The sequence below is a fragment of the Carassius gibelio genome, chromosome A15 (genome assembly GCF_023724105.1).
Source record: "Carassius gibelio isolate Cgi1373 ecotype wild population from Czech Republic chromosome A15, carGib1.2-hapl.c, whole genome shotgun sequence".
Lineage (NCBI taxonomy): Eukaryota > Metazoa > Chordata > Actinopteri > Cypriniformes > Cyprinidae > Carassius > Carassius gibelio.
The window spans coordinates 14979788-14998611 of NC_068385.1; the positions used below are offsets into that span (position 1 = coordinate 14979788).

The window sequence follows — 18824 nt, forward strand, 5'->3', positions numbered from 1 at the left end:
CCTCTGCGAGCCGCTGTGCTGGTCTCGGTTCCTGTCATGCATGTCATTTCTGCCCCGTGGTCGAGCCGAGGAATGTGCTGCTTTCCACTGAGTGGATTTAATCTGCCGCTGATGTGTACTCACTGTCTACCGCGGGCAGCAGAGAGACGACTGATGCGTGCAGGGGCTCTGGGGACACAGATCAGCTCCGCTGCTTTGGAATCCCTGGAAGCGGGAGATCCTAGAGCACTCACATTGGCCCCGCCACTCACGACTCTAATTAGATCTTTTGTTATAGAGCAAACAGAGAGAGATTGAGAGACAGAGAGAGGTCAAGAAAGACAGAAGGAATAGAGCTAATAGAGCTACTTCCTGTAGCTTGTAAAGCTGTTTATATAAAATTACTTCACAGTATATGATGGCAAAGCTGAATTTTTAGCAGGCATTACAGCCTTCAGTGTCACATGATCCTTCAGAAATCATTCTAATATGCTGATTTGCTGCTCAAGAAACATTTCTTATTATTAGCAAATGTGGAAACAGTTGTGCTGCTCAATATTTTGTGCAAGCCTTGACACAATGCCATTCAAATGTTTGGGGTAAGATTAAAATTATAATTTCCACTTTTATTCAGCAAGGATGCATTAAATTGTGACAATAAAAGCATTTATGATGTTACAAAATATAGCTATTTGAAAGAAATGTTTTTCTTTTGGCAATTATCCCATTATTCTATGTAAGTTTAGACATACATGAGGCTGTGAGGGATAGAAGAACAATGCAGTCTGTGGATTGGACAGTTGTTTCACAACATACAATGTAAAATAAAATTAAAAATTAAAAAATTAAACTTAAAAACCTAGGTTGAGTCTGTTAAATATTTTAAGTATAATCAACTTGATTGAAGTCATTTCAACTTACATGACATTAGACATTTCAGCTTACATTAAACAGGTTTAATTTCATGTATTTGCTTATGTATAAAAACATATAAAAAATTTATTTTGATGAGTTAATGTAAAACATCAGTTGTATTTGACACTGAAAATATCAAATTTTACAGACTTTTTGTGTGTGTGTGTGTGTGTGTGTGTATATATATATATATATATATATATATATATATATATATATATATATATATGTATATATGTATATGTATATGTGTGTATATATGTATATATATATATATATATATATATATATATATATATGTATATATATATATATATATATATATATATATATATATATATATATTAGGGGTGTAACGATACGCGTATTCGTATTGAACCGTTCGGTACGAGGCTTTCGGTTCGGTACGCGGTACGCATTATGTACCGAACGGTTCGTTGGACTAATTAATTATATTTGGAAAATAAAGAAAAAATTGTGAAATATAATGATATGCGTTCAACAAGGTAGCCCAATAACCCAAACGACGTAACAGGCAACGCCACTGACACTCCCGAAGAAGAAAAAAAAAACACCAGCTTATATGTTTATGTTAGGCTACTCAGGTCAGGCGTTCGCTCACTCAGTACGCGCTGAAGGCTCGTTGCAAAATGGCCAATGCGTTTAACAGACCACAAATAGAAGATCCTCCAATAACCAACAGGTCTGGTGTTTGGGTGCACTTTACCAATCGATCGGGGCATCCAAACAAGCACGGTAATCAAAATGGACTAGTACTGTACTGTGTCGGAATTTCCTGAGCAGTACGATTCAATTAACAGGCCTGCACGTTATAGAAGAACTGTTATAAATAGAACGTATGCACGGGCAGTTTTGAAAACTCCACCTACTTTGCTCTTGGCATAGTGCAGCGCAAATCGCGTTGTATCTGAAGGGCAACGCTGAGCCCAGGATCCAGCGCCGCGCGTATCGCGTCCTGTGTGAAAGACCCTTTAGTCATTTTGCAACGAGCCTTCAGCGTGTGCTGAGTGAGCGAGCGCCTATAGTGGAAAACGCATGTTTTAAGAACATTCTTAAAGTAATTTAGCCCCGTTACTATATTCCTTCACGAGCCCATTTCAGCCAGACCGTAATTCCTGCTTTGTTCCAAAAAACATAAGCCCTATAGAGAACCAATTGAGTAAAAACACTCAATATAAAGAGTTATAGAGTTCCATATGAAAAGTTACCTCTTTGTATTTGTTCATAACTACTACAACAATATAACATTTTCAATTTTTTTTAATAAGGAGCTGTTTTTGTTTTATACAGTATGCTGCTAAGAAAACACCATAGAAGATGGGTAAAGAATAGATCATTGTTCAATGTAAAAAAAAAACAAAAAACATACTTTGTTGCCAATTTGTTCTTTTTGCTGTATCTAAAACGTACCGAACCGTACCGAACCGAACCGTGACATCAGTGAATCGTACCGAACCGAACCGTGAATTTTGTGAACCGTTACACCCCTAATATATATATATATATGTATGTATATATATATATATATGTATATATATATGTATATATATGTATATATATATATATATATATGTATATATATGTATATATAAGCAGCACACCACAATTTTCAAATGCTTTTAATAAGAAGAAGAAGAAGAAGAAGAAGAAGAAGAAGAAGAAGAAGAAGAAGAAGAAGAATGTTTTTTGATTATCAAATCAGCATATCAGAATAATTTCTAAAGGATCATGTGACACTGAAGACTGGATTAATCACACTGAAAATTCAGCTTTGACATCACAGGAGTACTGTAAATTACATTTTAATTGGTTAAAAACACAGTTAAAAAAATGAAAACAACTTATTGACCCTTGTTGAACATTGAAACTTTTGAATGAAAGTGTGTACATAGAGCAGTTTAGTAGTAAAGAAACTGAAGATAATCAGTGTCTTCGACATACCAGGCTTCAGAACTCATCTATTGTCTTCTCAACTGTTGCTTCAGGAGATCTTTTGTTTATTCAGCCTCTCCCTTTATCCTCCGGTTAACTACAATAGCAGCCCTAATTACATACCATTAGTCTCCTGAGAGGACACTGGATGTGCCCATTCTGAACAGGAAGTTTGGTGGACCTGATTGAGATTATCACAGATAATGCCATCTATGCTGCTGATGTCATCTATGTTGGGATCTGAGCTTTAAACAAGAAAAAAACGATAAGAATGGACAATAAGTAGCGAAGTCATTTTCATCAGATCTCACCTTTAACAATGAGTTTGTTGGAGTTACCTAATACAGTTTCATCCAGTCATGATTATTATGATTTTTTACTTAAATGGAAACGTAGTTAATTTAAATTTAGAGTAGTAAGTAGTAAGTAGTTAGAGTAGTTGTGTTAAACTACAAAAATAGATTTACATTTCTGATCTATATTTGATCCATATTTATTTTAATCCATATTTTGGTAAATCCAAGGTTATTTACAAAAATAGATAATAAAATCAATGCAACACAATACAATATACTATCTGAACTCTCTTAAAGATTTAGCTGTAATGTTTATTTTGGTTTATATAATGCATTTATTTGATAAACAAAATTGTTTGGCAGTTAGATTTGTTAGATTTATGCTGAAACTTTTATAAATACCTGTATTAAATGAACTACTTGATAATAGGTTAGTAAAGATAGCTCTAGTGATAGATCATGAATTTACTGAATGATTAGCATGATGTTTATTATGATGTAGAAAGTGTGGAAAGGGTCATAGAAAACACATTGAGCCCATTAATGGATAACCCAGCCTCCGGAGAGGATATGATTTGAGAGAGCATTGCCCTGGTCAAGCTTCATTAGCGCTTCAAGCCCTTCCTGTCCCACAAGACTATGGCCACCCAGTGATCTTTACATTTCTGTCATCTCCGTGGACCTCTGGAATCCAGTTGGTCAAGACTTTAAGCTCTCTAGTATCGTTTCACCCCAAAGCCTGCTATCAGGCAAAGACAGGACTCTTTCAGCGCTTATCATGGCTATCCAGGTCAACTCTTTAGGGTCGGGTCAAACTTCTGACCTCTGGCGCCCTGAGGGTATTTTTTTCTTCTCTTTCTCACATTGTTCTTGTGTTCAAACCCTCTTTTGTGCTTTTGAGTGTGTGTGCGCCTGTTTTCATAGCTCTGGCCATAGCTTTGGGGGTTGGGGGACTTATTGATTGGCGACTTTGAGATTCAGCTGAAAAACAGTGACTTTAGTCACAGTTCCTAAACTCTAGCGTAATATGCCAACACACAAACTATGCGTCTCGAACCTTTGATCTTGTTGGCTCGGCCACATGTTTTGCTGTCTGTTCACTTGTAACCCAAACTCCTGATCAAAGTAAAAGGTTAGTTTAATCGTTGGATGATGACCTGTAGCCTGCATTTCGCACTACTTCCATGCAGTAATGTGGCTCTTGTGCCAGAGCTCTGGTTGGCTCACTGAGAGAAATAGTCCAGCCCTTTCCCCACAATCTGTTTGTAGTGCCGGCTTTATTCATGGGCTTACACAAGACTAGCTGCTCTCTCATCATAGTGTATATAAGCTTGAAGAAGATGCATAGATACACAGTATTTGGGCTAAATTTGGGCTTTCAATCATTCACAGTCGTACAAAGATATCAGAAATGAAGGATGATCATTTAATGTAACTTCTCAAAAAAATCAAGCAGTTCAATGTTTTGGTATTTACACAGAATTGTAACATTTACATTGTCAAAAATCATTTTATTATATAGTATTTTGGGCTTGTTTACCAGTAAAATGTCTAAACATCCTTAAAAAGGCTAATTTTCTTGATGCAGATTTACATAAATAAGACCTTTTTTAATAGGATGTACATAATTAAAATGTAGATTTGACTTTGAATTCAAGATAGTCTTTTAAAATAAAGAGTACATTAATAGATTTTACTGAGTGAACCCAAAAATGTAATGTTTGATGTGTAAAATTTTGAAAAATATCCAGATAAAGGTCAAGGATTCAGTGTACTATCAAGGACGCTGAATCAAATCTGAGGGGTGCATTGTTAAACAAAATCACTGGTTACCGTAAGTCTGCCATGATACTTGTTTGTGTAGGGTCACATTTACCTTGAGTGAGCCACATAACCTTACCTGGAATCTGAGTTTAATAGAATAATAATATTTGTTGAGAGGATGTGATTTATGGTGCCCCACTGAGTATCTACATTTTCAGTACAACACAATCATCCGTGGCAAGCATCACGCTGTTGTTACGCCATGTTCCCAGACAACATTTGGCAGCTTTTCTAACCTGCACCTCAGCGTCTGAAGCTCTCTAGACAGAACTCTGTGAAATTACCAGTGGCAATCTTTCAATAGACCTTCAGGGAAACACAGTCAGCTGTGAGGATGTACTACTGCTCATAATGGCACTGGCCTCGCTCACACAATGCCATCAGGTCACTGAGCATCCTCTGCACGGGTAAATTGAACACTTCCCAATTTGCAGAGGATCTTTCTCTAGCCTTGTGAGGAAAAATGTCAGTGTACCCCACCGCCCAAATGTGGTTTTAATACTATATATCTGTCTGTGTCAATTCATTTTTAATTATTAGTGGTATTTAATGAAGGGATCATTTTAACTTATGCTTTTAGCAAACCCAAGCGAAAAGTGCACACATCTGTGTGCAACTTATGTCTCTCTGTGTGTGTTACAGACATGGATGACACATTCAATCATGTGACTTGTTGAATAGAGGTGTGCCATTACTTTTCTAAGTGATTAGACAGAATTTTTGACTGTTGGATAATATAGTAATAGTTCACTCAAAAAAAATGTAGGTGAGTTTGTTTGTTCTTCAAAACAGATATGGAAGCATTTAGCATTAAATGCCTCTGCAGCGAATGGGTGCCGTCAGAATGAGAGTCAAAAGAGTTGATACATTTTTCACTAGAGGCACCGTTATTATGGATTATGGACTTGAATTTCTGATAGAAGCAACAGTTTAAAGTTAAAGTGCCTTGATGGATTTGTTTCTTACAAACACACAGTGTTTATTTTCATGGACTGGAGTTAAGCAAACAAGCGCAAGGTTGGGGGTTCGATTCCCCGGGAACACATGATATGTAAAAATGGATAGCCTGAATGCACTGTAAGTCGCTTTGGATAAAAGCATCTGCTAAATGCATAAATGCATAAATTTAAATTTAAATGTTTTTATCAGCTCTTTGGATTCTCATTCTGCCGGTACCCATTCACTGCAGAGAATCCTTTGGTAAGCAAGTGATGTAATGTTACATTTCTCCAAATCTGTTTCACTGAAGAAACAAACTCTTCTTCATCTTCGATGGCCTGAGGTTGAGTATATTTTCATCAAATTAAAATTTTTGGGTGAACTGTTTCTTCACTGTAAATCATGTGACTTAGCTGCTGCTGATTGGACTTACATTTTTAGACTGGCGTTTTCTTCATACAATTTACAAATGTAATTATTTTCAGTTACAAAGTACATTGCTGTTGCCATATTTTTATATTTTTTATACCATGTAATGTTATACCAATTCCTTTAAGTTCCATTTCACATAAATATGATAATGTGTGTCACGGTTCCAGTTGCCGTATCTTGATAAATGGACATTTGTTTGTGGTTTTGTGTGAAGTGTTTCTGTTTTCTCATTTATGCATCATACGGTTTTCTCACACTGCTTTAGGGAAGAATTCCTTTAAAGCCGCCTCATTGGTAATTTGGCAGTGCTCTAGTATCCGATTGCACACATCAGCCGCTGAATTGCTCTCTCAGTGGGAAAGGTACTGTAGCAGCTCAGCTCTGGCCTGCCATTAATCAAAGCCACTTCCAGTGGCCCACTCCAGAAACATAAGCGCTTACCCTGTCTCAAACAGACAGCTCGACAATTTGTCTCCTTAGAGAAAGTCGACATTTTCATGCCTGTATTTTAATAGGAATGTATAACAGCGGCCTGTAGAGACAAAAGGACCGTCATCTTTACAGATTGGTTTTTCTCCTTTAACCTCATCTGAACTGTTTCATTCAGGGCAGGTGTCCTTAAATTGACCAGAAGTTTTTTAAGTTTTAACACGACATGCTTTCAGAAGTTCGATTTCCATGTTTAATGTTGATTAAACATTGATCTGACTTATCTGATTATTTAATATTCTTTTGTTACTGTTGAGGTTGACTGATTGATCGGACGATTTTTGACATTTATTAATTAATCGGCATCGGCCGATTGTGCTGTAGATTTGGCTGATTTATAGGCAGGCGCACGGCAGGCAGCTAAGCGTTGTAGCGGAGCTCCCTCTGATGAGAGACGGAGCAGCTCACACTCTACAGCAGTGCTGCCAGACGTACGATAGTTATCGTATTTGTACGATAATTTTTACCTCTGTACGATGTACGATCAATAATGAAAAAAGTCCTGTAATGTACGATAATTTCAGAATTTTATGAAAATTTAAATGATGGTAGTAGCAGTCATAGGGCTTCTATACTCATACACGAAATCGGCTGATTACAGATACTATAGATACTCTAAATGCATTCGTGTGCACCTGAGGGTGTGATAATTTGATAATGATAATTTTCTTCCAAATATGATAATTTTGAACTTCTGGTACGATACTTGGACATTTCAAATCTGGCAACACTGCTCTGCAGCAACAGCTTGTTCACACACAGCTTCATATATTTTGGCAGGGAAACACAGTCCATTTCTAAAGGACTGTGAATAAATAAAATTACATTTTACCCTACTAGAATTGATGCCAGAAAGTTATCGTATTCATACTGTAAGTGCAGCAAGTCATTTGCATGTGAAAGTAGAAACACGTTCAATTCAGACAAAACTATTGGTCTGATTATAACGTGCATGATAACTTTCCTCATGAAATATGTGAAAATATCCTCATGAAAATATCATTCATGATGTCATCATGGTCAGCGCTCTCTTAAGCAGTTATGAGCAGCAGGCTGTCTAATATGTGTGAAATCTTTTATTTTTGTTATCACAATGGCCGTTTGACTTACAGCAGTGTGTTTCCTATACATTGATTATGTGTGATGGCTTGTCACTATATCAAAACTGACCACCACAAATAGATTTTCTGAAAGGTTTATACTTCATTAATTAAATGAGCGCTTCACGTTTCAAAATTAAAATGCAGCGCGAGTGTTTTTATATGAATGTATCTTTGAAAAGAGCCGACTGTCTTCAGAAAAGCATTGGTGTCATTTTAATTTTGTCTTTCCTGTAATGCCTGATAAAGTAGCATGTGTGAGCAGCATTTATTTGATTACAGCCGTTACCGGGGGAACTGCTATATTGCTGCTCCAACAGCACCTCCTGCTGGCAGATAATTAATTTGCAGTCTGTGGGAAACACTGGTGTCTGTCAATAAACATAAACAAAAAGCATGCTTTAGAACTATTTTGAAAAGGTGCTTAAGGTTTGAGCAATGTATTATTACTGTAAATTGGGCTATTACTATTACTATTTTGTATCCTGCAATAATTTGCTCAAACTCATTTTTATGAAATGAAAAAGAAAAAAGAAAAAAAAAGACCAACTCTGACTTACAAATTTATTTTAATTCCCTCACACTAACCCAATTGTTTCATGTTTTTTCCTTTTTTAACAAAGATCTACAAAATAATCAGTTCACAAGGTTGTTATAATTAACATGCACACACACACTCAAACTGATGGTGACAAGAACTTTGTTTAACCTTTGAGGGAGGGCTGCTAATATCTATAAGCATATAACATACTAATAAAATTGATAGTTATTAGATGAGGAGCCTGAGATCAAAATTCTGTAGTTATTAAGGCAGGACACTTCATACACGGTTCAATTTTGAGACTTTGATCTATTTTGCTTCAAATGTCTTCTTTTGCTCTAATGGAAAGAACATTTCCAAAATACACATTATGGTGTTTGTTTTAATGGGGTCATCGGATGATACATGCACTTTTACAAGTTGTTTGATCTGAAATGTGTGTTAGTGGTGTGTGTAAACAACCACCCTAGTAGGGACATGCAATATAGACTTAACCCAATTCCTACCCCTAAACCTAACCCTAACCATAATTTACAAGGATGTTGATCCAGGAACATGCTGTACTTGGTGAAATCACACTCACCTGCAAACCTGACTAGTTTATGGTAGTTGATGGATGTACTGTTATTCTTCTCTTAAAGAGATGATTGAAAAGGAAAATTCTGTCATCACTTACTCACCTTCACCGAACCTACAACCTTCTTGTAAAAAGTGAACACAAAATACACAATGTTGCATCTTTAAATACATCTTTTTAAAAGCAGCATTCTTAGCTATATAAAGATAAACAAAGGGAATAATCCAGATAAACACACTAGTTAACCTCAATAATCTGAGGCCTGTTTCACTGAAATAAGCCTGGCTTATTCATCAATAAATCAGTCTGATTCATTGTCAAATGATTTGGTTCCATAAAGCAAGTTTAACATAGGTCAAGCTCAGTCACTGTGGCAACTTATGATGGGAAACTAACCGAGTCCGGGGCAGTCTAACTGTCATGCTAAGCCTGAGTTCCTCTAACACTGACTAATAGGAACACAATGATATTAACCACTGACTTGCTCATATACAATTATATGGCTTTATTATCCACTCAGTCCAAAAATAAAAGTATACAGCAAATGCAACTTAATAAATCAAATAAATAAAAATATAGGCTACAACTGAATGTGTATGTTTTAAGATATATGAAAACAATTTAAAGTGGTTGCTACTTACACATTCAGCTGATCAGCAGTTTCTAGCCATGCAGCCTTTCTCTCTGGTTTTATGATAGCTGTACTTTTATGGCTATTAGTAAAACATTAGAACATCTGAAAATGTATCATTAAAACATTAAAATAACTAAATTAAAAAGAAAAATAAATAATAAAAAGAGTAGATTTTAACTGGGAAGAGGAACACACATTTACTCACTTTAGCTTAGTAACTAGGACTGCATTAGCTTACACCTGGTTTACTTATTGCAAAAGATATTTTACAAAAGTTATTTCAAAGTCTCTGCTTTCATAGAAATACACCTACTTGGAGGTTTAAAATTCAAAGTGAGACACATTTAATGTCCCACAACAAATATAGCAAAATTTCTATTTTCCTCTTTTACTATTATAGTTTTTGCGCTCCTGTTCTATTGCATTTCATCTGTTTAGCATGCATGTGCACAGCATAAGCCTCACCCACTCCTGAGAGCAAAATATCTGCATGACTTTCTAACATTTACAGATGGCGAATATACCTTTGTCTTTGACATGTCAGTCATACACTGAGGAAAACAACGTCTCAATGCATGAAACAGCAGAAATATATTCCCTGTCTGCCTTGGTGGATCGATTTGTTCCATGACCAACATTAAGGGCTTCTTAAGAATAGCATGCATATCAAATTATCATGACTCACTGAACCTGGATCAAATTAGTGAGATTAAGTGAACTTAAATTGTCATTCATGGAACCCCTTTAACCCCAAATGATTTGTTAGGTTATTTAAAGTCAGGTTTTGGACTTGCACACTTTATAAAACAGGCTAAAGGTAGCATTAGCCTTTGCATTAATGCGGTACTGTTAAAAAAGCTTTGTCGTTATTGTACAGTGTTTTCAAAGCTTAGCTTCACAATAATATGTCATTTTCGAGCCACAAGGCAGCATTCGGTAAGGTAACACTAGTATTTTTCCAGCATACACACAAATCTGTAGATAACGTCTGTTGGATGCCGACAGCGGTGCTCAGCGTGTCCACTGCGGTTGACTGGATATTGTTTATGGGAGGCTGCTCTGTCAGTCTATTTCAGACCCTGTGTTGTGGCTGCAAACAGGGGCGACGTAGTAGATGCTACAGATTGTGAAATGCAGCTAACGCATACAGTCTGCACCCTAAACCGAATGGCACATGACCTAAGCAAACATCATCGGTCAAATAAAATGACTGTATGCCTGATGGTGTTGACTCTTTGAATTCAAATAGAAAGCTAATTCGCTTCCATTATGCAGAATGATCTTTAACAGAATGTCCTGGTATTAATATTTTACCACAACCGTTCCTGGTGTTAGTGAGAGATTGCTTTAATAGGTTTTTTTTCAAGGTGAAACAATATGCCCCTGTTCATAATGAGCCCGTGCATGTCTGGCAGCACCCCGGTTGCAGAGCAGTGATAATTAAGGGCTCTATTGCAGGAATAAAGGTTACGTCTGCGGCGGGTTCGCTCGACTGCTCGTTGATGCAGCGCACGCGCCGACGGTGCGTCTGTGTGTGTGTGTGTGGCTGGAATTCACATGAAAGGATTCAGGCGAGAGAAGGGAACAGGAGTGGGCGGGAGACGAGTCGTTGATATGTACAGCGTGACTCAGTTAAACATACCAAACTGCCGGGGTATTTCAGGAGCATTTAATACGTTTTAATTAAAAGTAAAATTTAGAGTGAGAGGACAGATTAAAAGGACAATCCGCATGTTTGACTTTGACGGTTGGTTTTGGGCATTATTGTTCACTCGCGGCTGTAGCTACTTCAGTGAAATGGGGTGTATATATTTGTTCTGGTACTTTGTGTGCCCTTTCTCCGTTTAATTTTTGATAGAATGAAGCCATACATGTTTTCTCTCAAGCCACTGGGTCACTATGTCTGTATGGTAAATATTTCATAGCTCTGCTGAAGCTAGTTCCATTACGAACGCTGGTTTTATAGGTGAAGTTGTGTTTCTTGAATATAGGTCTCGGTTTATTTTAAGCATCAGATGATGATGGCATATGCTATTCGGTTCATTAAAAGCTTTTGCTGTATTAAGTCTAATTGATTCAAACCTGCTTGATGAATATTTCGAGTGCCTGGAGTCTTTGAAGTATGTGCCCTAAACCTTTCACAGCACCCTGTCAAGAGTATCATCAAAATAAACTATGAACCACAGGCGCAGGCGTGTTTAGAATATCAAGCGGGGATTTATGAAGCTGAATTTCTAAATAAAAGTGCTTTTTTTTAACTTATAAGGAATAGTTTATTTAACTAAATGCGTTCTTTCTTCCGCTGTACACACATGGAGATGCTTTGGAGAATGTTGCAGGGCTTCATTCAAATAATTCAAGCTGTCAATAAAGCACCGTTACTCTTGCACTATACTATATACTCCTGCAAACAGTCTTCTGGAATTTATATGAACTGAAAATTTCCTCTTGCAATGTAACTGTTAGGTCTGGTTCCTGCACACACTTATCAAATGATGAAAGTATTCAATTCTTGAGTGAGCTTTTCCTGTCACTGTGTCCTGTCTCTCAGTAACATGTAATTTAAACAATGCATTCTGTATAAAGAATATAATGAAGTATGCAAAAAAAGCATTTTAAAAGTTTCAAACATGTTTAATAATACCCAAAAATCTAACATTTTGGGATAGTTCACCCAAAAATGAAAAATCTGTCTTTATTACTCACCTTCATGCATCGTTGGACTCAAGATGTGAACATGCATAATTATTTTAGTTTTCTTTGCACACAAAACGTATTCTCGTAGCTTCATAAAATGATCCACTGATGTCACATGGACTATTTTAATGATGCCTTTACTACCTTAGAATTAGAAGTAGAAACATCGATTTGACACACTCATGAACATCAGTCATTTCACTGAATTCTTGCTGGGCAAAGAAATAAAAAAATTATTAATTTACGATCTGTTTTACTTTACAACCTAGTTGACATCAAGGTCAAGAAAATGACCAGGTCTGACCCTCTCAAAGCATGTAGTTACTGTGTATAGTTTAAACATATAATCTATCAATATATGTTTAATCCACAGGAAGTTGCATGGTGGAGTGAAGACCTTTGGCTGCGAGTTCTGTGGAAAGCAGTTCCTGGACAGTTTACGACTGAGGATGCACATGCTGTCTCATTCAGGTAAACCCTTTCTTAAATACCATGATCACGTATGAATGTTGTCCCGACAAGGAAGAAAGCATATTACAGTGTTATTGTGATACGTGATCGCTGTTGTGCAACAAGTGTCAGCCCCCTGTAGCCCTGTGTTTGTCCACCATGTACCGCACGCTTAACCTGCTGTAACAGATGGAACACTGCACTTCTGTAAATGATGCAGTGTTTGGTTATCCCCGTCTTCCCACTTCCCTTTCCAGACTCGTATGTGTCTCAACTAAAGCCTGGCAGAGATCCAGTCTGGGCACTTCGCCACATTATTAGTACAGTATGTACAGTGAATCTTGCCAGCTTGTTGTTTTTTTCTCATTGTAATGAGGAGGTGTAGGACAGAAACAAACTTAAAGGAGGGAATGGATCCAGTTGTTTATACACACCCAAACCCATAATTAAGCGATCATGCTGAAATGATGCTGTTACGTGTTATGTAAGTGTGTGGTGCTGTTTTGTGCCGATGTGTGCTATTAACTTCAAACTTTTGCCATCAGATTTTGGTTATCAAAAAGGTCTGTTGCATAACCATAGACATAAAATAAACCAGAAGCAGACTGCAAAATCAAATTTAGTGCTGAGACTTTTTGTTTTGGGCTTATGCTGTCCAGCTGTCATCCTGTTTTTGTTTTTTTTCTTCTCCTTTTTTTTTGTAGCTCCTTTTTAAGATCTTTTGCTTTAAGCCTTTACTTTACAAAGAGTGTGCTACAGTATGTGATTGACCGGCAAGGGTTATTCATAAAAATTTCAATAATTCTGCTATTTAATACAATTTGCTTTTAACACCTTTTATTTAACCTTTTTTTTAATTACAAATGATATGACCATTTTTTTTCTTCACTCTTCTTTCTTCACTCTTTTTCACAGTTATATGTTTAAATGCAGATTTAATAGAAATTTATACACACAACACAACTGTTGTTGTTGTTGTTTCTGTTTTATGGTGTTGTTGTCCATCTATATCTTGTGTGTCCTGTCTTATTTAAAAATACAATTAATAATAAAAAAAAAATGATATTATCACAGTCTTTATTCATGGTTTTACAAATTAAGGCCCTAAAAGGAAGTAAAAATACTGAGGAAGACCATCAAATTGTAGCAGTGATTAGAAGGTACATGAAAGTTTTTTTTTCTTTTGAAGTAATAAAGTAATGGAGATCTGTTGGAAGTTGCATTTTACTAACTTTGAAGACATTTAGAGACCATATTGACATATTGTGTTCCATTCAATGTATTCCTCAAATTCATAAAACCTTCCCTGTTATCAGCAGAACAATTTTAGTGACTATTATATTTTAGTTATAGCCAATATGCACACAAAAATGCCCGAAAAGCTTTTATACTTGCTTAAATATACACTCAAAATATGTTTAAAATTGAATGTAAAAAATCAGTCTGTACAATATATCTTAGTCCATCACAATTGGTTTGAATTTTAAAATATTAGGAAGTATTTTGTCAATTTTATGAAAACAGAGAAGGGTATTATTTAGGAAAAACTGAGAAATGACATTGCAACATGTCTCAGGCAGGATTCAAAACATTTTTTTCAGGTCAAGGCTCTGGCTTCAGTATCAGCGATGCTACAATGTGATGAATGCTTATTGAACTCAGTAGTTGCCCACACTAAATTGTGAATGTCCTGTTTCAAGTGGAGGGGAAATACACTTAGACTGGCAGCAGGAAGTGTGTGTGTGTGTGTGTGTGTGAGAGAGAGAGAGAGAGAGAGTGTGTGTCCATCTTTCTGATTAAGTCTATAGTCGTTTCTCTGGAGGGTTTGTGAAGCCCACCTCACTTGACTTTTGTGTCAAGGTTCTGACAGCTGTCTTCACCAAATGAACTGAAAATTCCTCTTTCTTTTATCTGTTGTTCTGTCTGAGAGGAAGAGATTTATTATTTTGTCCTTAAATCCAACCCTCCTAATCTGCTATAAATCAATATCATAAACACTGGCAACAATATTCAGTTACTCCCACATTTAATCTGCTCGTAATCCGCCGGCGCACTTGTTCACGCACGACATTAAGAAGAAACGAGCGCGAATCTTCATCATGTGCGACATTCGGGCTGAAAGCCTTGTCAAGATGTTTTCTCTTATTGTCTCTTTCTCTTTTTTCTCTGTCTTTCTCTCTCTGTCTGGGAGAAGCCCTGTGCTCGGAGCTCGGCGACACGCCAGCTCTTCCCTCGCACTGATGACATCATCAGCTGCCGGCAGGTCTGGATGTTCTGCCAGCATTCTGGAGCATTTATGATTGCTCGCAGATGTGTGTCCAGGAACATACTGTACCCAAATCCCAAAATTAATCAAACTTGACTGCTCTCCAAGCCACTGCTCTCAAAAATAGCGTGAGCACTGGGGTGGAGGGAGGACACTGGCGGAGTCCTGAATAAAACAAAAAATGCAGAAAGAAAACAGAAATGTTGACTGCAGGCGCTTGGAGGTAGGCTGGAAAGGATGGAGCAGATGTCTGCACCGTGGTCCAAGTGTTAAAAGGTTACATCCGAAGGCATGTTCGACAGTACATGTGCCACCTTGACAGGTGCTGGCGCTTTCCATTAATGCAGTATACTAAGCTGGATCTTATTGTATCCTAAATATGTTTGATAAACATGAAAAATAACCTAACATAGAAAGTAATATCTGTATCCTTCCTCATAAAATGTGGATTTTGGCCTTCAGAGATCTTGACTTCTTCATACCTTCATATCCATACCTTCAAATATTCAAAAATATTTTCATTTGAATTTATATTCAAAGTAATATAGTTGTAAAATTATTTATTTATTTATTTATTTATTTATTATATAGTTTATTTATATTTCTATATAGTGTTACTATTATTATTTATTATTATATTTATTATTATTTATTATTTGCTCGTTTTACTCATTTTAATGGTTCTAAAAATTGTGACACCATCGTAAACTGACTTTGACCAAATTTAGGGCTACATTTTCAACCCAGTTACTCACAGGTTTTTATCTATTATTTTATCCTTTTTTCTGTATATTTATTAGTTTTTATGTATTTTGTGAATTTTTATATGTAAATACTTCCCCCCCTTCTTTTTTAAATGCAAATTTTAATGTTTATTGCTGGACAATTTGGTCCCAGATTGCGGCAAGGGGGTTGAAAAAATTGCCAATCTCACAGAACAATGAACGTTCCCATAATTCCTTTTAACCTATGTTAACAAATGTTGCCAAATTATTATTATTATTATTAGTCTACACACACACAAACACACACACACATATATATACATGCATTTAAAGCATTTCAGACCCTATCATACCTTATTTATGGAAAGTACATTCTGTTTCACTGCTCGACCCTCTATCAGGTGGATTTCAACACTCATACTTCACAGACCGATGGATGTCAGCATGCTAATAAATTACCTTTCTTTGTACTTTGTCACAGAGACTGACAGAAGGCTGTTTTTAATGGGCATTAAACCACTGGGTTTATTTATAGAGCTGCTTTAATATTATGGCCTTTGTGCCTCCATTTTTAATGATGTTTTTCATTGTGACCTATCATTCAGCAGACTCTTGCAAATTACAAGATAAATAACATTATTTCAGTGTTGATGTCCAAACATTTACAATTTATGGTTGTTAACTTGAGTCTTTAATTTGCAAACGGGGAAGGGGAAAATAAAAATAAAAATCGAATTCAGTCTTTATAGCGCATAAAATCCCTAGATCTTCTGGCCTGTCGTTGGATTTTGCTGCTTTACATCCCAACGGTTGCCAAGTTGCAGAAGCCCTTGTTTTCTAATGCTCTAATTTGGTATTCAGCACGAGATTGAATCTTATTTTTGTATGCCAGACAAAGTGTTTTAATGGAGGGTGATTGCAGCCAGTCTGGAGGCTGTTTGGGCTGTTTTCTTCATGGGCAGTACAGTGCACAATGTGCCGTCTGAAACAAAACACAAGCCTGTTGAATGTGGGATCTGCTTTGTGATTTGTAAATGTGCGGCAAGCTTTTGGAAGAGTGTGCAAGAGAGAATCCTGTATCACCGTGCATCGCTGCGTCAAAACAGGTCAAATTAGATATGCTGAAATGACATGTGATTCACAGAAATGCTGTCTAAGTTGGTAGCTCACTAGATTTTGAGACCCAAACATTGCGGTTGTAAAGCAAGACCTGAACTGTAGCTACTATCTTTTGCTAATGAGACAAAAATAAATGGAAAACACTGTGCATTTTCATTCATGCGCTTCAGAAATTTTCTGAGAGGCGTGATTTGCGCTGATGAGTCATGCCATCAAAGTATTTTTGAGTGTGGTTTGTAATGATTCTGTAAATGAGTGAATTTTTACATTTTAAAGGGCTATGGTTGTCGTCCAGAAGGAATGAAGAGAAAGTGCTTGTGAAAAGAGGCTAATTTTAGGCACTAGCTGGCTGACTTCACGAAGCTTGTGGCTGCTTTAATGAGTCATGATAAAGCCATTTTAGGCAACTGAGTGAAAATAGATCCTTGATGAGCCGAAGGTCAATATACATTTGGATTTTATTGATTTTTTTTTTTTTTTTTTTTTTTGAGTCTGAGGTATGAAGTATGCAGGAAATAATAAAAACCTTCTAGCAGAAGCCATAGTTGTAGATGTGTCCAAGTTATGTGTGGCGAACCGAAGACGCTGTTCACTTTTGAGGTCTTGTCCCTCATGAATTGTTCAGAAAAAGCGACATCAGCCGGCCATTTCTCCTTGTTCAGTGTGTGTAGTTTATTGAGAGTGTTTCTGAAGTGATGGAAACATCCTGTCCTACTTCATAATGGGCCAGCAGCTCCACAGGTGGATCTAATACTATTAATAGATGGATTCCCTCAGGCGGCTGATGGCTATCAGAACAGTTATTAAGTCCAGTTATTAAGGATCGCTGGTTGCAACTGGGTTAAATGATTCTTTTCTTTCTTTCTGTGTGTGTGTGCGTTTGTACACCTTGTATACTTGTTTCCATCTGTGCAGGTAATTCATGTGTTTAATGATGTCTTAATGGTGTGAATTTTGCATAGCCTATTTTTAAGACCATTACGATTTTTTTTGTGTGTGTTGTGACATTACTTTCAGAATAATTAAGCAGCCCTCACCCCTTCTCATTATCTTAATGTGAAAAATTATCATTCACATTAACATAATGTAAAATAAATAAATAAATAAATAAAATACACTATTTAAATTTATATGTAATGGTAGTGCATGATGTACAGCTCCCAGTAATTATTTATGTCCAGACAAGGTGATTTTTTTGTAATACATTAATTAGAAACTAATGAGAATCCTAATTACAAACAGATTCAAGAGTAAAATATGTATTACAGTAATTAGAATAGGAATGGAAATAGTAATTATTTATTTATTTATATTGTATTTACTTATATTTTAATTAACTTGTAACTTAAATGCATTTATAATGTTACAAAAGATTCCTGTTTCAGATAAATGCTGTTCTTTTGTTCATATAGTTAATATAGTTCATAGGAATAAATTACATTTTAAAATGTATTAAAATTTAAATAAACAGTTATTTTAAATTGCAATAATATTTCCCAATATTACTGTGTTTACTGTTACTTTAATCAAATAAATGCTGCCTTGGTGAGCATAAGATATTTCTATATTATATATATATATATATATATATATATATATATATATATATATATATATATATATATATATATATATATATATATATATATTACTGACCCCAAACTTTTAACTACTGGTATATTTTAATGTAACGGCTTGACAGGCTTTGTGAGATTCATCCTGAAGAAACCACCTCAGCGTTGATAAATTAATTATGGTTGATCTAAATCACCTGCTTTTACAGGAAACTTGAGCAGTACCTGCCTGAGGGTCCGTCAACCTGATATGACCTTCCCTGTTATTTGATTATCATTTATTACTGTTATCTCTATGAACACAAAAAATGGGT

General features: G+C 36.1%; 1 protein-coding gene across 2 annotated transcripts in view; it reads left to right on the plus strand.

The window, feature by feature from the left end:
* Positions 1-18824, plus strand: part of LOC128029305 (zinc finger and BTB domain-containing protein 16-A-like) — a 61566-nt gene that overhangs the window by 5387 nt on the left and 37355 nt on the right. For both annotated transcript variants that reach the window (XM_052617006.1, XM_052617007.1), the window contains one exon: positions 12750-12847. In XM_052617006.1, the coding sequence (XP_052472966.1) occupies positions 12750-12847 (98 nt within the window). The remainder of the gene's footprint in view (positions 1-12749; positions 12848-18824) is intronic.